General features: G+C 42.9%; 1 protein-coding gene across 1 annotated transcript in view; it reads left to right on the top strand.

The window, feature by feature from the left end:
- LOC147734887 (brevican core protein-like) overlaps nt 1-19,423 on the top strand; it is a 148,490-nt gene that overhangs the window by 14,842 nt on the left and 114,225 nt on the right. The window contains exon 3 of the mRNA XM_086952521.1: nt 10,911-11,051. Within this exon, the coding sequence (XP_086808647.1) occupies nt 10,911-11,051 (141 nt within the window). The remainder of the gene's footprint in view (nt 1-10,910; nt 11,052-19,423) is intronic.

The following is a 19,423-nucleotide window of genomic DNA, read 5'->3' as shown; positions in this document are numbered from 1 at the left end:
CTTTAATTACCAGCAACCAGTGGATAAGATCACATGCACCCTGTCACTCTCCCTTGCCAAGATACATTCATTCATCCACTGATTGACTCATGCTTCATTCACCAATTTACTCATGCACAGTAAAACATACTCACAAACTCCCAAAAGCACATAGAAGACAGATTTAAATTATATAGTTGAAAAAAAAAAAGTAGTCAGCGGCCATCTCTCAATGGACAAGGACTTACAGAAAATCATTAATAGACGCTTAACTAAATACCTCAACAACCAACAACTCCTCAACACCACTCAGTCTGCTTTCAGACCCAACCACAGCATTGAAACAACCCTCATCGCCACCATAGATGGCATCCACATGACTCTGGATGGAGGTGACATTGCAGCACTCGTCCTCCAGGACCTCACCACAGCTTTTGGCCTAGTCTCCCACCCCATTCTTATGCAATGTGGTTCCGAAATCGGAATCAAATTAAATGCAATCTGAGGGATCTGCTCCTTCCCAACTGAAAGGAACTTGTCAGTTAACCTGGCACCATATACCTTGGATGCCTGTGACATCATCTGTATTGTTCCGGAAAGATCCCCACTGAGCCCTTCACCACACATGATCCCTCTAGCCGATATCATCTTCTCTCACAACATCAATGTCCTCTCCTATGCCAATGACACTCAACTCATTCTCTCCCTCATGGACAAGATGCCCCGTACCAGACTGAAATCACCCACTGGATGGAAAGCAACAGCCTGAAGCGGAACACTGACAAGACCTAAATCATGATCATTGGGAAAAGCACTCCACTTTGGGAATCCGCCTGTTAACCAACAGAACTAGGACCTACACCCAACCCCTAAGCCTACCACTCACACCAAGAACCTTAGGATCATCATCAACAGCAATCTCAACATGATCACCTAAGTCAATGCCATCACCTCATAATGCTTCCATGCCCTGAAGATGCTAAGGATAATTTTTAAATGGCTTCCAATCAGCACCTGGAAAACTTTCAAACATGCCCTTCTCACAAACAAACGGGAACAATCTGTATGCAGGGATGAACCGAAAATTCACTTAAAGATTGCCGACCATTCAGAACTCAGAAACCAGAATCTGTCTCGCTGACAGTGACAGTGCGCTCTAAAAATCTGTATAACATAACACAAAATGCATTATTATTTTAAAGTTCTAACATAGCTACCACCTTTCGAAGCATGCATTGGCCTACTTGGAGCAATACAAAAATATACACTATGCACTATACAATTGCAAGATAACCGCTGTAGGAAATTGGGTTACTGGTTCAGTGGGGTGAAAACCTACTCATACAGCAACCAACATCCTTGTCAGGGTGAAGCTTTAAGCAAAAACCAAATTATCTGGTGCTTAATCGTCTATTAGCTAAGTAGACAACCAGGCAGGCTTAACTTAGAGGCAATGTGTAAAAGTGTTTATGCAGGACTTCAAACAATAATCAAGTGAACAAAAATCCCACACCAATTTAGAAAAATTGAGAAAAAATGTATAAATAATTTATGACAAAAATTAAATCAGTAGTCTCAGAGATATGCAGTTTGAATGATTTAAGTGAACACAGTGCCAAAAGCACAAAGCACCAACCGTGGTCTTCTGGTCACGCCAGACCAGGACGAAGTCACAAGTTCAGGTCAACCACGGTGAAGTGCGGGCCACATACTTGACCAAGCTAGGCCTGTTAACAAAGTACTTTAAATCCTGGAAGCGAGCTGGTGCAAGATAAGGCATTGAGCATATGTTGTGAAGCACCAGCTCCAAGGAGCTGTGGGCTGGGATGCACAGTCCTGCGTTTAGGAGGCGACTTGCAGCGACATTGTTGAGGTGCTGCAGGGATAAAATGTGAAGCCAAGAATACGTCATGAAGCAGCGGTTCCGAGTAGCGGCTGAGATCCTGCTTTGGGGGTACGTCTCACAGCTGTATCCAATGTGGGTCTCCGAGGAAATGCATCATGCTGTGTTTGTTCTGTTGGGCTGGCAGAGGGTCCAGGACTGGGATGGCACCACTTGAAGGGCATGACTTACAGCAGGCAGACTCCAGGTGCACGGTTCAAGGTGGTTGGAGCCTTTTCCGTCCTTGAGGCTCTGATCAGGATGCCAGCCAACTAGCCATTGGAGTGACTGTGATGGTCTCGGTATTCAAGATGCAGTTCGAGTCCTTCTCACTCAGGCAGCAGGGCAGCAGAATAACTCGGCATCAGAGTAGCAGTCCTGCTTGCAGCAGAGTAGCACAGCAGTTCCTCTTCTGAGTCTTCTATAGGTCCAGATGTTTACTGAAGAGTTGAATCTGGGCAGAACCTTTGTGATGTGCAAGTGTGGTAGTTGACTGCTCCTCCCCTCATCCTGACAGTAATGACCAATCCTGCTAACATCTATTCCTCCTTTCTCTCACTGCTTGGGAGCAAAAAACAAAGACTAGCGGCCAGCAACACGTAGTCATGTGATCCAGGATACAGGCTGCAGGGACCAAATGTTAAGAACAAGAAACTGCCAACTTTCTAAAAGTGGCATTTTCGGATTTGAGACTTGAAGTCTGACTTTACCATTAAAAAGTGTTTTGGATTACAATTCTTAAGATAACAAACTCAACCACGCTACCTGATCGCAATTGAAACTTATCACTTATTAAATGTAATAAATTAAGCAAACGTTATCCTACACGAGAAGCAGGTCTTGCAGGATTGAAAAAACAGTTTAGGGCCTTCCCTAGAGGTGACGTATATGCGTTAAATAGGACGATTTAGGCCTGGGCAAATGTCTAATTTGCCAGGTTGAATTGGCAGGTAAAAACTGTCCATACAGGTTGCAGTAGTAGACTTGAGACATGCTTTAAAGAACTACTTAAGTGGGTGGCACAATACGCACTGCACTCTCACTAGTAGCCTTTAATTCACAGGCCACGTTACAAAGAATGTATAAGTAAATTTAAAGTGCCAATTGGTTATAAACTAATTTTATCATGTTGAGGGGACGGAGGACAAGCACGTTAGAACTGGTTGGCAGTGGAAAAGTGCTCTACTTCCTAAGGCCAACAAAAACAAATTCAGCAAAAATGGGAGGTGTGAAGCCCAAAACTTTGGGGGAAGACCACCTAAAGGCTGACAGGCTTAACAGTAGCTCCCTAAACATCACACTGGGCCTGATTCACAGAATGATCTTAAGACTCAATCCTAAACGTACTATAATTTTGGTATTCACAGAATGCACTTACTACTTTTGGCATTCACAGAATGAACTTACTACTTTTGGTATTCACAGAAGTTAGGATTTTGTCTTAAGTGTGTCTTAAGTCTGTCTTAAGTCTGTCTTAAGTTTGTCTTAAGACAAACTTAAGACAAAAATCCTAACTTCTTTAAATACCAAAAGTAGTAAGTTCATTCTGTGAATGCCAAAAGTAGTAAGTGCATTTTGTGATTACCAAAATAGTAGTAAGTTTAGGATTGAGTCTTAAGTTCATTCTGTGAATCGGGCTCAATATCATTAAATGAAGGCTATACAGCTTAGAAATAGCGGCCACAGTGGATTCAACACACCGCACATGTAAAGAGTGGAAATCAGACGGCCCTGCAGGACTATCAGAGGGGCTACTAAAATTTAAAAAAAGAGCAGTAGGAAAGCAATAAATAGACATATACAAGAAACAAGCTATGGCAAAGCCAATGGGTCTAAAGTTTGTGGCCTAGTTATGTTATGTTATGTTATGTTATATGATTTTTATATAGCGCTAATCACCAACCGGTCTCTAAGCACTTCTAGAGAAAGTGAGCAAGTCACTAGAGCTGAAAGAACTGGCCGCAGCGGATGCAGAGATTACGCAGTTGTTAGTGCCTCTCGAAAAGGAAGGTCTTTAAGAGCTTCCTAAAGATGAGCAAAACTGGTTCCTTTCGCAAGTACTCCGGCAGATCATTCCAGGCCTGCGGGAGGAGGACAGAAAACGCTCTACCCCCTTTGGATTTAGAGCTATACCTGGGTGGAACTAGCCTAAAAGCCTCAGATGACCGTAGAACCCGACTAGGAACATACTTCATCAAGCGATCTTTTATATATTTTGGTGCCTCACCATACATTGCTACGTGGGCAATACAGAGACCCTTAAACTGCACTTGCTGTTTAATAGGCAACCAGTGCAATTTATCTAACAGAGGGGTGGCTTGTGTCCTCTAGGGAGTCAAAAAATGAGCCTAGCCGCATCATTTTGTACACGTACAGTCTCCTAAGGAGCTTCAGGGGAAGGCTAAGATAAAGAGCATTACCATAGTCTAGCCGAGAGATGCCAGTGGCGTAGACAATTGACTGCAGTGCGGATATGGATAGGAGGGGAACACGTTTCCGTAACTGCCTAAGTACACCCATACCGATTCCCACAACAGAGGAGACCTGACAAGACATAGACAATTCCAAATCAATTTTCAGCCCCAAGCCTTTTACCGCCGGGACTGGTACTGGGACCACTCCCAATTCTGAGGGGCCAAAAAAGATCACACCATGGGCTATTATTTGTTGGGATAATGAGCACTTTGGTTTTATCCAGATTTATTTTCAAAGAATTGGCTGCCATCCAATTTACAGTGAACCTGTGCAGATTTCTGACTCCTGAGCCTGACAGGAGTTACTAAACCGGACACGAAGTTGAGTGTCATCGGCATAATTAACGACCTGACAATCCATATAGGTCAAGGCCTCCATCAAGGGTTGCAGATAGATGTTGAAAAGAAGAGATAATGCAGAGCCCTGAGGTACTCCACAGGATAGGGAGCCCAGATACGACAGCTGCTCACCCAACTGAACTCCCTGAGTGCGGTCTGACAGAAAAGACCTAAGCCAATTATGTACTTGGCCATTTATACCCAGGTTCATAAGACGGTTCAGCAGTATGTTGTGGCTGACCGTATCGAATGCCGCTGACAGGTCTAATAAAATCAGGGCACTCAGCTGTTTACTATTGGACCTAACTCTGAGCTCGTCCAGGATGGACACCATCACTAGCTCTGTGCTGTGATGAGCTCTAAAGCCTGCTTGTCTAGTATGGAGCAGTTGAGGATCTTCCAAATACCTTGCAAGTATTTTCAATACATACTGCTCCAGGATTTTTGCTGGAAAGGAGAGCTGCGAGATAGGCCTATAGTTTTTTAAGGTCAGGGTATCCGCACCAGGCTTCTTTAACAGGGGGGTGACCCTGGCTTCCTTTAGATTAGTTAGATTAATTGGTAAATAACCCAAATCTAAACAATCATTGAGTAATCCCAACACCTGCTTTTCCAACCCTGGCAGAGTCATTTGAAAAACCCTCGGAGGACAAGGGTCCGCTCGGGAGCCTGATTTAATATGCTTTACTAGTGCTACCAGAGTAGCTGAATCATGACTAGGAAATTTAGATAACTGACTGCTAGGACAGGGGGGGCTATTCTGATCAAGAGAACTGGAGTCAATAGGAGTTCTCGTGATTTCCAAGATGATGTCCGTGACTTTCTGAAGGGAGAACTCCTGAAAGGTATCACAATCTGGGGATGCGATTGTGGACTTCTTCTCAACTTTTGACTCAACTCCTTCAAGATGGCAAAGATCTCTTTTTGTTTGTTTCCTGCCTGAGCAATCCTTCCTTCATAGTGTTCTGCTTTCCTGACTAGGATAGCCGATTTCTAGTAGCAAAAAGGACTTTATAGGTTTTTAACTCTGCTGGCTCATAACTGTGTCTCCACCACCTCTCAGCTTGTCAAAGAAGTTGTTCATTTTTCCTTAGTGTATCATCAAACCATGGGGCCCCCTTTCCTTTATCTCTGACCCTTTCGTTTTGTTCTGGTGCCACTATATCAATGGCCTGCTGTAAGTGAGTAAATAAAGCTTCACTTTTATGGTCTAGATTATCCTCTCCCACATCAGAGGAAGGGATTGAGTGTAGCGTGGCTATTAGGTGATCTGCCTCAATATTTTTCCAGATTCTGACCTTCCTCCATAAAGGCAGGGGCTGTGGTAGTTGACTATCACTTGGGACCCAACATCTCAACAATGAATGATCCGACCAGGCACAGGGGCTGATATCAGTTATCAGTGCCTGAGGCTGTGAAGACCATATTAGATCTAAGGTGTGGCCATTTACGTGAGTAGGACTATTAACCAGTTGCTGCAAGTCCATCGAGAGCATAGTGGTCTCAAATAGTCCCAGTACAGGCTCTCTCTGCACCTTGTCCCAGTGATAAATAAAATCCCCCACTACTAGGAGACGTTTATATCTGGAACATAAGTCAGAAGTGAGCTCCAAGAAACACTCATTGAAACCAGGGTAGTCCTAGGGGGCCGATAAACTACCATAAGTACAATGCAGGAGGACTTCAAGGAAATGTTTATCCCCCAAACATCCACCTTGTCACAACTTTCTGCCATTATTTTAGTAACCATAAGGCTATTGTTAAAAAGGAAAGCAACCACCCCCCCGGAGTCCCCTGATCTATTATGCAACAGAGCATCAAATTCCATTGAAAGGGCTGCAACAATATCAGGGGCTGATGAATCACCCAACCATGTTTCCGTAAGTGCCAAAATGTCTATATCTCCATCTTGAAGCAGGGATAAAACTTCAAGATGGTGCTACTGCAAGGAGCACGTATTAAGCACTGCTACCTTCAGACCAAATTCTGTAAGGGCATAAGTCTGACCCTGAGTCCTCAAAGACCCATCAGTCTCTATACTGTTAGCCCTCAGTAGGTTTTCGACCAACAGCCTTGCCTGCACACTCTCCTCCAGCAAATAGTTACCCAGATTAAGGGACCGTAGTGTTTCTGTTGCATAGGTCAGTGGAGAAGCAGGGGTTCTGGCCCCTGGTCCCTGCCGGGGGCGGTCGGGCGCAGACGTGCTTGCGTTTGGCGGGCTTGCCTAGTGGCTTTGCTAATGCCTTTTTATAATGCCGCACAGCACCGGGAGCGAGCAAAATACTGATGCTGTACAGTAGCAACAATAAAAGATACAATGATGCAACCGCTACTGATGATAGCATCGCTTCTACTGCACGCTTACGTGTAATCCCATCCGCAAGCACTATTGGAATGATGAGGGAGACATTTGCTTTCCTTTTTTACTTACAGATCCAAGATGGTAGATGCCACTTGAATTAGTAAATAAAAGAATTAGGAATTTTATTATTAAAAGATCTCCCTGTCAATATATATGTTGATCTACTGCTGGAATGTAGAGTACTGAGCATGATAAACACGTTAAGGGTTGTCCAAAATGAAACATTTACTCAGCACATAGAAGAGGTCATAGTGGCACCATGGACTAATGCATCCACACCAGAGATTTATAGTTGACCTCAGGGCTATAAGTACAAATCTTGGCAGGTCAAGTTAACCTTTCCTTTTCTGAGGTTGATAAAATTAGTACAATTGAACTGGGGAATAATAATCATCTGGTGTTCAGCACCAAGATACGCTTCCCGGTGAATGAATGTTTTATTAATACACATGGAATGTTATGTTATAAATATTTGTAGGAAATCCACATTTACTGCGTGGTCACTAGGCATATTTAACTTGACTATATAAGTCCACAATATATGGTACACAGTGTACCCAGGTCTGGAAGTTAAATGCCACTAGTGGGCTGCAGCACCAATTGTGTTGCCCACTACAGTGGCAGTGCAAACATGGCTTCAGTGTAACCTGACTGTAGAAACTGTAAAAACTGCATTTCAACCTGTCAACATAAACTCTTGACAGGTAAAAAATCCTCTTTTAAATATGAATGGGTTATAGGTAGGCTTTGGTGCCCACAAGGTGGGGTTTGTGGTATTTAAAAGTAGAACATGTAGAAATGTAAGGCTAATATGTAATTACAGTCACTATCACCCAAACACAATTTTTCCCTTTTTTTACCATGCCAGGAATAGCTGTCCTATTTAGAAAACCTGAGTTCAAAATAAAATCTTAATACTATATTTTAGGAAAGGGACCAGCCACAAAAATAATTATACAATCATAGTTATAGTTATTAAAAACCCAATTCAATGGTGAAGTAAATTTTTTAATAAAGATAAGGAAAAAATAATTTTTTGAAAATTACCTATGCCTTGCGCAATGAGTCAATGAACCCATTAAATAGGTTTTCATGTCACAGAAACATGGGGGATACTAGTAACATTCACTGCCTTACCCCATACTTCTGGAAATGTGGCTCCCAGATAGTGATCTAACAAAACTTGGCTCTCTACAAAACAAAAGGACCTACTCACACAAGGCAAATTATCAGTTTGCAACACACATTTCTGTGGGACAAAGCCTGAATAAATGAAGGAATAAAAGGAAACAATTACAGCCCTCCCTCCCCTACATGGATAATAAGAAGTGCAGAGCTTTGAACTTCCTCCACACTGACTATGCAGCACTCTCCTGTTGTAGCAGCTGAGTAGATACATATGATGCTCACAATATCTACAAATGAACCTCTATCTCCCATACTATTCTGCCTCCCCAGTGCTTTTTCACACTGCCTGTATCCCCCCCCCCCCCAAAAGGGGCACCCAGCATTGCACTCTCGGTTGACTGCTAGTATCCACTTTCAGGGACCCTATCCAGCCTCCTATCTAAACATTTTTCTAAATATCTCCAAATTACAAATTACAGAACAGATTCATCATTAATGCACAAGAGAATGAGAGACCCTTCCCACAACCCATGAGCACTGGATTAGTGTACTCTTCCATGTCACATCCTAATCCCAAAACACTGGGGGACTAGTAACACATTCATCTAGAAACGTGCAGACCTACAGCAGTACTTGTACCTCAGTAGCCTCAATAAACAGGCCTATCATCTGACCTGCTGGCACTGTTCCTGTAGGCATGTGGAAGAACAAGGCTTCTCCAATCACATATCTCATATTGCTCAATTCATATAGACTGTGCTGGGGATGTCTCTGCATTCACCGCTCACAGAAGCACCCCTATAGTCACTCATGCAATGTCCCTACATAAGTACAATACATAAGGACATTCAAAGTATATACCTTGCGGGAGTTTTGTTTTAAAAGCTGTAAGAACCCACACACACTGAATACAGTGGGGACCAATGCTCATATCACTCCGACTAGTATGTTCCGGTGTAATTCCCCCTTTCGTGGAACCAACTCACAGTGTCCAGGTATCTCATTGCCTGGACTGACTTTGCTCATGGATGCAAGAGTCACACAGCCAGGCAATCTTAGGGGTTTCCTGCCACAAACACGCACACTCCTCAGCACAACAAATGTATTTGTGTGCCAATAGCAATAGGTGGCTTCCTGCTGCTGTTCTGTGCTCACATCTGATGAAGACCTACTGAAGAGCTCTTAATCTCGGCCAAGATGTGCGCTTTGCACTGCAGCTGAATGCATTCCTTGTTGAGATGCCATGTATTCAGGCATGATACCTACCAAGACGCGATGCCTCACATGCTTCGCTGCTAAGCTAAGACTGTGCTCCAGCCTAAAATGTGCATTGCCAGGGTCAGCATCATGGATAGAGCAATTGTCTCTATCCATGAACAGAGGCATAGCAAGAGAGTCATAAACCCTACTTAAAGGAAGGAAAATGGAAACTGTGCCTTAGTTGGGTAGTCAAATACATCCACCGCTGGGCCCCGGTGCAAGACACCTGCTGCACGTTTTATAACAACACCCACTGCTTAGATCTTGAAAGCTGGTGCTGGACACACTCTTCCAAAGAGGAACATTTGAGGAGAAAGAAGGATTCATAGCCTACATTTCAGTCTTTCTTTATTTGTTGATTGTTTATTCTTTCCAGCACCAACTTCAGTGTGGGCAGGACATATCTGCGCAACCTAGCCTCATGCTGGTGTCAGCCTTTTGGGAGACATAATGTTAATAAAAAGCCCTGCCACTTTCTTCATGGTAAGGTTTGCAAAGCATATTCCAGTCCTCTTGAACTAGCATTTTAGTGACATGACTTAAGATGAATAGGAATCTTGCATTTTGTAATCTCTTACCAACAAAATCCAGTAGTTATCAGTATTGCTACACAGTGGTAGTGCATTTTGTACTCTGCAAGCTCCACTGTTTGTGATTTGTAAGATATTGAAAATCAAGGAAGCCATATACAATCAGTGTTAAGTATTGGAAGTATTTTACCAGACTGTCTGCTAATTCACATACCATCTCCCTATGTTTAAGAAGAAACCCCAGGCCTCTTGTATTATTATGATATGTCTACATGTGGTTAACCGCTTCCATATCTTTACTGCAAAGACTTTTTCCTGAAAGGTGTTGTGATGGCTTTTAATACGTAATAGTGTACCAGTGCAAAGTATCCAACAGTGAAGCACATGAGGGCAAAGTGTTGAGGTATTTACTTTTCAGTGCAAAACTTATTTTGTCCTGGAAATTTGCCTAAAAGAAACATGAAGCAAAGCTTTGCACTACTTTGCGTTACTTTGCATCAAGAAGGCATCCAATGGCTGCCGCATCAGCATTCCCACACAACCAATCATGGTTTTTGATACAAAGTAGTAGAAACAATTTTTACCTCAACACTTTTCAAAATGTCTGTTTGTGCTGCACTATATAGCACTTATGCAAAGTATGTCAAAGTGTAGCATTTTGCACTGTGAGAGTACCCTTGCAGTACAAAATCTATGTTAGACATCATCTCACACAGAGCATTATAATGCAAAAGTGTATATGAGGTGCTTGGCTGCCTACAAGTTCATCAGAGCTTTTGGAAGAGAGCACCTTCATCAATCTGGTGCTGCTTCTCCTCTCAACGCAGCACATCTGTCTTTCTGGCTGAATATGAAAGTCAAGAATTATCATTGTATTATAACAATAACACTACATTATAGAATCAGGCGCCATTCCCTGTGTCTAATCTGATGTACATTTTGTTTGTCTTTTCAAGGCAACCTGTCTCTCCTACAATTCTCACCTGGCCTCCATTCACAGCCAAGAAGAAAATGATTTTGTATTTGTTCTGATGGGAAAACCAGTCGATCCTTACAACAAAGGCTCCTACTGGATAGGAGTTCATGACAGCTTCCAAGTGAGTGTCTTTCATTCTCCTTGATATGAATATTAGTTTGGTGTGTGCCAATCTTTATGCACATTTCAAATGTCTAACATATATAGTTTTCTATGTTATGCTTGATACTTCATCCCTATTGGTAATGTAGTCTCTTGGTCTATAAGCTCACTCTCGCCTTAGCCAGAGTGCTTGGTATCCATCCATTAGAATGCAAATATACAAGCGATGTTCAATGACCTCTTTGATCAAGGTTCTTATTAACCTTGGGCGGAGCAGGTGGAGCGCCTCTATGGGAAGATCTACGGAGTTGGAAAACAACTCAGTAGAACTTCTCTCTGCTCCACTACGTGCCTTACCCCTCCCAAAGTAATTATAAAGTAATAAAAAAGGCACTTACCTGCCATGGCTGCCTCCTCCTCGCCATGGCTGCTCTCCTTCCTGGTTCCCACCGTCCTTCTTCTTAGATAAACGCTAAGTTGTAAGTCTTGCACGTCCACATGCACACTCACAGGACATACAATGTAGGGGTTATCAGTGAAAAAGGACGGCGAGGAGGAGGAAGGGGAGCGTCCATGGCAAGGAGGAAGCTGCTGCTGCAGGTTAAGTGCCTTTTAAATTACTTTATAATTACTGTGGGAGTGTGGAGGGGGCGAATAACTACACACCGCCATGGAGTTGTAGATTTGCCTAAACTCCGTGTTCACAACAGAACACAGAGTAGGCAAAACTACGTAAACCATGCTGGCGGAGCAGAGCTAACCGCCCGGGCTTATTTCTCATGCAGAAAGGCATGACCGCTCTTGCAGTGGCAGTTATGAAAAAAGGCCAGATGTACTAAGCTATGTTGCGGTCTCAAACAGTTGAATCCATTTAATTGGATAACACAAGGGTATTTCTTAAATACTTGATCGATTTTAGGACTCAGTCTTATCAACTCCTTTAATGGGTTGTGCATGGATACCCGTTCGCCATTTGAAAGAGGCATACTGTGCACGTCCCTTCCAAATTATGAATCCATACCATATGTATCAATGGTGTGCAACTGCATTTCTGGTCACAAGCCAGTGAAAAGTTACTGACTCTCATATTAAAGCATCCATCTTTCCATTATGGCAATTGGGCTGCTTGATGATCTGCTGGCCCTTACAGATCACCAATGGCAGGGAGCTGACATTTGAAACCCACCTTACAAAATTTTAAAGAGGTAGATCCATCTGCAACTTACTCCAGTTCCTTATTTTGTGATCCTGCTTAATAGTAGATAGGCCAGTTTGCAAATTAAGTTTCTGGTCGCAACAATGGGTGCAAATTGGGGGCCTCATTTATGAGGCAGCGCGTCACTTTTACCCCGCCGGTGCGTCACTTTTTGTGCCGCGCCAGTAGCGTAAAAAAATGCACCTTGTTGCGCCATATTTACAAAGTGACGCATCTAGGTAGATGTGTCACTTTGTAAACCCCTGCGCCACATTATACCTGCGCCAGGTATAATGTATGCAAGGGGGGCGTATTGACGCAAGGAAGGGTCGTAGAAGTGACGCAGTGAAATCTATGAGATTTCACTGCGTCACTTTCAGGACACCGTTGCGTCAAAATCTTGCGCTTGCCTCACAGCAGGCGTAAGACTGACGCAGGCCCTTTCACATGGGGCTTGCCCCATGTGAAATGACGCATTGCTGGAGTTGCGTCACTTTTGTGACACACTCCAGCAATGCGTCACTTTTGCGCTTACAGATACATCAGAAATACTGACGTATCGGTAACTCCTTGCGACATGATGCGTCATACATTAAATATGACGCATCAGGAATGTCGCAAGGAGTGCGCACTGAGAAGTGATGCATCGCTGCTTTCACGCAGCGATGCGTCATTTCTCATAAATGAGGCCCTGGGTCTTTATTTGCAACCAGAATGGTGTACATCTGACCTAAAGTGTATTTTACTTAAGACAGATATTTCCCTATTTATTTGTTTTATTTATATAAGTTTTATATAGCGCTAGCTAGCCCCGTAGGTGTCAGAATGCTTTACAAGGTCATGATAAGAAACAGTAAATGCAGGCACGCAATGAACATATGAGACAGTAGTTCAACAGACACATGGTTCCCATCAAAGGTGCAAGTTGAGTGACCAACTATAGAGACAGCATTAGAGAGGAACTAAAAGTCAGAGAAGCACAATAAAGAAAAAGTGAACGGAGCATCAGACAGAGTGTCTAGGTCTGATAAAGCGATATTTTACTGAGATTCGTAGACTAGGAGCTAAAGGAGTAGGAGTTTCAGGTTTCTCTTGAAGCAAGGGAAGGCTTGCATCGAAGGTCACATGGTAGGGAGTTCCATATTCTTGGAGCATTTCCAGAAAAAGAGCGCAACTTGGTTGCTGTCTTTTTTAGGATGGGAGGTAGGGGCAGAAGAGTATTGGAGCTTCTCAATGATCTTGTGGTTCCTGCTTTCGTCAGCTTGTTTTTGAAGTAGTTAGGTGTATGAGAGTGAAGGGCTTTGTGGATGATACATGCAGTCTTGTAAGTACACCTTCCTTCAATAGGAAGTTAGTTGAGGCTCTTGAATATAGGAGTGATTTGCTCAAACCGTTTAACGTCTGAGATGACTCGGGCTGCCATGTTAAGAACAGATCTCAGGGGGTGAGGTGAGTTTTAGGCATCCCAATGAGAGTGGGATTACCATAGTCTAGTTTGGAAAGGACCAGAGATTGCACCACATTTTTTAAATCATCTGCAGGAATAAATGGTTTAAGTTTCTTGAGGTTTTTGAGTGTGTACAGTGCTTCTTTTGCTGTATTCTTGATGTGCTCTTTCATTGACATTTTGTTGTCCAGGACAAAGCCAAGGGATTGTGCAGAGTTTGATAAAGTAAGATAGCACTTTAAAACATTTAGGTTGATGAGCCATTCGTGTATTGAAAGGAGGTTACTTTAAGGGAAGAAAAGAATACCTTCTGTCTTGATGTGGCTCAGCTTTAAGTGATTTGTGTGAAATCAGGATTGTAATTTGTTCCATGTGTCATTAAGATGTTGAATGTCACTGCATGATTTTATTTTGTAGTAAAGTTGACTGTTTCCATAAAGAGATTTGAAAGGGAGGTGGATAGAATTGAGCCTGGAGGCATGTAAACATTGATCCGAGTGGGTTTAGAGAGGCAAGAGTTGATTTTGATTTGTTGCGAGCGGTGTTGAAGGAAGTAAGAGAACCATTTCAGTACAGTGTCATTCAAACTGAAACGCCACGTAGGGCTGAGTGATTGACCGAATCGAATGCTGCTGATAGGTCAAGTAGAATAAGTAGGCAGATGTCACTCTCATCTTAGTCTCTGTAGATGTCATCCGATAGGTTCAGCATGGCGGTTTCAGTACTACAGCCTTTGTCAAGGAAGGAGAAGTTTTGTATATGATGATTAAGTTGCTATAAGACACATTTTTCCAAAGTCTGGGCAAGGAATTGGAAGTTGGAGATAGGTCTGAGGTTGTGGAGATCGTTGAGATCAGCCCTGGTATTTTTGGGGATAGGTGTGATTTGTCCTAGTTGGAGCAAAATCGTCACACAACCCATGGTGAGAGATGTGTTCATGATGAGAGTGCAGAACGGGGCGATGATGTGGTTGAGACTTTTCACCATCATGGATGGGAGGGGATCATTGGCATGGGTTGTTGGCTTTAGCTTCATGATTATATTGACGACTTCCTTCTTAGTCAAGGGTTTGAAGTCCGACCAGTTGGCGCTGTTTATCAATTTGGCGAGATTCATGTAGCGTTGGCTATTATCGTGGTTGTTTGGTCCAAAACTAGCTCTGGAGCTAGAGCAGCTGTTTGGGGAGGTGGGATGGCGAAGGTTGGAAAGATGGAGGGAGTAGAGGAGACTTGCAAGAAGGTTTGCTCAATTTTTGTGACTTTGTCAGCGAAAAAGCTAGCGATTTTTTCACAACGTTCTTTTGTGTCGATTATAGCAGGAGGGGGTGCTGATGTAGTTGGTTGTTTAAAAATGTTAAAGAGCTCCCTAGGTCTGTTTTTAGCATGGTCCAGTTGGTTGCGGAAGAAGGAGGCCGTGGGGAGAAGGCAACTGAATCAGATCTCCCTGCGGAGCTAGCAGTTTCAAAAGTGACAGAAAGTGATAGTCAAATAAGGAGAGGAGAGGGTTGGTCGCTTTTATAAGGATGTTACCTTTATTGAAAATGGATATATCCATTTCACCTTTAAAAGAAGAGGAGGGGGATGCCGTCAGTTTAGTTCCGTAAGGTATCTTGATGGTCTTGGTAACTTGCAGGAGGAGACGGAGCTGTTTCTCCATTTTGATGCCTTTTTAGAATAGAATCCAAAATTTGATTTCATGTAGCCATTGGCCAAATTGTTGTAGGTATCCGCAATTAGAGTTTCAGGGTGTTGTATTAGAAGTTTGTGTTTGAGATTCTTCTTCACATTTTTTGAGACATTTATAGGATAATCGGTAGTCCAGAAGTTGGGCCCATATCTGACCTGTGCAGTGTCGAGAGGTTTATGGGGGAGCATTGTAATCAGCATGATCTTGGTTGGTTTCCAGTTGAGGGCACAAGACACAGGAGTGCTACCACAGACAGAGACTGGCGAGGTGAGCAGCGTAACGAAGCGTGAGGGGCCCTAGTGAGGTGGGTAGTGTAAATTAAACCCAGTCAGTAAGTCACTTTCACAAGGAGGAAGCACAATATTGTAGAAAGTGCATTAAAACTAAAGACACTCATATAATGTAGGTTCAAGTACCTGCAGCAAAAGTCAGTCTTACAAGATAGCCTATACATACTCAAGGCGTAAAAAGGATGTTGGAGAAGCGTACATAAAAGAAAATCATAGACACACATGTATTGTAGATCAACGTTCCTGCATCAGAAGTCAGATTTACAAGATACCTTTCAGATTCAAAGTGTGTCCACAAGATGGAGCTCCAAGCTTGACAATAAGCAACTGGTCACGTAGATCCAGGGTCCTGTAGAAAATCCGGTTTGAAACAAAAGAAAGTAGCCTTCATAACTAATTGTGGCTCCTAGATGAAGCTCCAAGCTTAGCCATTGGTTTGGAGTCGCCGGACCTCGAGTGAGTGATGCAAAACACTGGGGATGTGTGGTGGCAAAGGGGTTTGTGAAAATGGCTACAGGGGGTGGGTGAAGACACCGAGGAGGGGTTGCAACAAAATAAAGCAACATGAGCCAAACATCTTCTCCCGTACCTTACCTTTATCGTATGTCATCACTTTAGATTGAAAGTGTGAGGTTTTCCAGAGAGGTTAAATAATGCTCTGAAAGGACACAAAGTTTACCATACATTTTACTGTAGGAAATTCATGTATAGTATACTGAACACAGGTCCACCAAAAATTAACTACTTTCAGCAGTATAATAATTTATTGGCGATATATGATACTTAAGTACGCCCAGTTACTATGGGGCTGAATCACAGAACTAATCTGAGATAAAATTCTAAACTTACTACTTTTGGTATTCACGGAAGGCATAGTAAAGTTAGGACTCCTAACTTTACTACTACTAAACTGAGACAAAATCCTAACGTTATGACTATCGGTAGTAAGTTTAGGAATTTATCTCAGATTAGTTCTGTGAATCAGCCCCTATGACTCTCTCAATTGCTTGCCCTGCATTGTTTTCCCAATCCCCCTTTTAATGCTTTTACTCTTATTCTATTTCACAAAACCCCCACAAACAACCCCACACACAACCCCACACACACAACCCCACACACACACAACTCCCCCACACACAACCACATAAAACACACACACAACCCACTACAAACACACACAACCAAACACACACAACTACCCCACACACACAGATACACACACACAACCCCACACACAAACACACACACCCACACACAACCCCATACATACACACAAACCCATCACACAACCACATAAAACACACAAAACAACACACACACAACCCCCCCACACGCACACAACCACATACACACCCACATGACACACACAACCCCAAACACAACCCCACACCCACACTACAAACAAACACAACCCAACACACACCACACACAACCACCCACACACACAACCCCCCCCCCCACACACACAACCGCAGAACCCCATACACACAACCCCCCCACACACACGCAACCACACTCACACACTCAACCGCACAGACACACACAACCCCCCACACATACACAACCCCACACACATAACCCCACACACACACAACTCCTCCACACACAACCCCATACACACACCCAACCCCACACACAACCACATAAAACACACAAAACACACACACAACCCACTAGACACACACAACCCAACACACACAACACACAACCACCCATACACACACAACCCCACACACATAATCCCACACACCGACACACAATCCCATACACACACCCAAACCCACACACAACCACATAAAACACACAAAACAATGCACACACAACCCCCCACACCCCCACCCCCACACACAACCCAACACACACAACCAGCCACACAACCACACACACACACCACACACAACTCCACGCACACAACTGTAGTGTAGTTCCTATTTTCCCTATAGGCACTGCAGATTGGAATAACATAAACAGCAGTGTAGACGCAGAAGTGCGGTCTTCCAGGTCTCTACTGACTATGTTAAACTTAATTGGGTTTGTACCAACAAGCTCAGAGGTCACTGGAAACTTTCTTGACTGAAAATGGAAGTGATCAGCTTCCCAGGCACAGACAAGAAGGGATTCAGTTTTCCAACAACCGCATAAATATGACAACTTTGCTCCTTAGAATAAGAGTCAATCTCTAGAGTCGTGTGAAACAATAGACAGCTATTTCACTCAGTCAGTTGTGCAAGAATTACTTTCACCAGGATGCAGAGAATAGAGAGACGGGCGTTTTCAATAAAAGGTATTATTTATTGAACAGTCTTTTTTCTCATGCAAGAGAAATGAATTGCCACAATTGCAAGACTTGTTATTATAAAAAGTGCGTACAGTAGAAGGAGGATTGCGAAATAATACTGTAAAAGCATTGATATGGTTTCTTAGCCATATGATAGTTAAAATGAATAAAATATATACATTCATATATACATTTGGCTAACGTACTCAACTGGTGCTTTTAACTACGCTTACCCCAGTGTACCTGACCTAAGCCTAATACTTGGGAGGGAGTAAGTAAGTAGCTTAAGTTAAGTTGGTTTTGCCAAGGGTTTGCTTCAAGAATTCTCTCTAAGGGTTTAGTCAACACTGTACCTCTGGAATAGAATGTTGGAGGTCTTGTATCTCCTCTCAGGACTCCCAGTCACCCGCAAGGGTAGGCTGGAAACGCCGGGGCTGGATTTTCTCAGCAGGAGAAAAGACAGCGTCTTTCTCAGCGCGTCAAGAAGGAGGAGGGGCAGCGTCCGTGGGCTTCTCGCATCTGCTGGGCTCTGCTCCTCTATTCACCACCACCGCTGTGTTTGCTTAAGGCAACGTTGGTATTATTTATACCTGAAAGTTGCCTTGTTTGACGTAAGTTTTTGGACATAAGACGTCAATAAAGATTTCACTAAGAACTGGTCATTCTTACAGTGCTCATTAGAGTTCTATTACTAATAAAAACAAAGCAAGCGGGGCTTTCCCAGGTTGCTGGGGGTTTTATCTGTTGAATGAACTCGGAGTGTAATCTAGGAATCTAAGATAGTGGCTTCTGCTGTGTCATGTACTTTTAATGAGCTGCAGAGACGAGTTTCTGAAATATGGCTGAAATATGGCTCTGATCGTTTATGCCAGTATAGGGGTATGGATTGATTATAGCCGTATAGGGGCATAAGGTCACAATATTGATCAGGGTCCTAGATAGAACACGACACCCACTCCACGAATTTATGTCCATCAAATTACTAAAACTAAAGCAATAAGATGCGCGTGTAATACTTCCCACCCCAAAATACATTGCATTTGAAATGGCGTATATGGAATACATGAAAGTATAGGTACTGTACGTTATTAAGCATAGAAATCATTCAAAAAATTATAGCATATGTAATCAGTTGAACGATTTTGCAAAAAAATAACACATGAAATGTCTCTTAATACAGAAAAGAAGGGCAAGACTATTTCATCACATATAAATGCATTTGCTGTCTAGAGGCTGAGGTAAAGTTATTATGTCTCTAGATCTACTAAAAATAGAAGTTCTGTTCTTTATGAATAGTTCTACTTTAAGCAAAAAGCATTTGTGCCAGGAAAAAGGTAAATATTTTTAAAAAATGTTCAATTTAAAAAAAAAGATTTCATGGTGAACGGGGGAATAGAGTTCCAACGCTTTTCAGTAGTTTTTGTTGATCAAAACTGAAGGCCGAATTCAGAGTTCATGGGAACGCTGTGCGCCGGAATGTTTTTCAAAATTCATT

The sequence above is a fragment of the Lissotriton vulgaris genome, chromosome 1_2 (assembly GCF_964263255.1).
Source record: "Lissotriton vulgaris chromosome 1_2, aLisVul1.2, whole genome shotgun sequence".
Taxonomy (NCBI): Eukaryota; Metazoa; Chordata; class Amphibia; order Caudata; family Salamandridae; genus Lissotriton; species Lissotriton vulgaris.
This window is presented reverse-complemented; position numbering and strand designations above follow the sequence as displayed.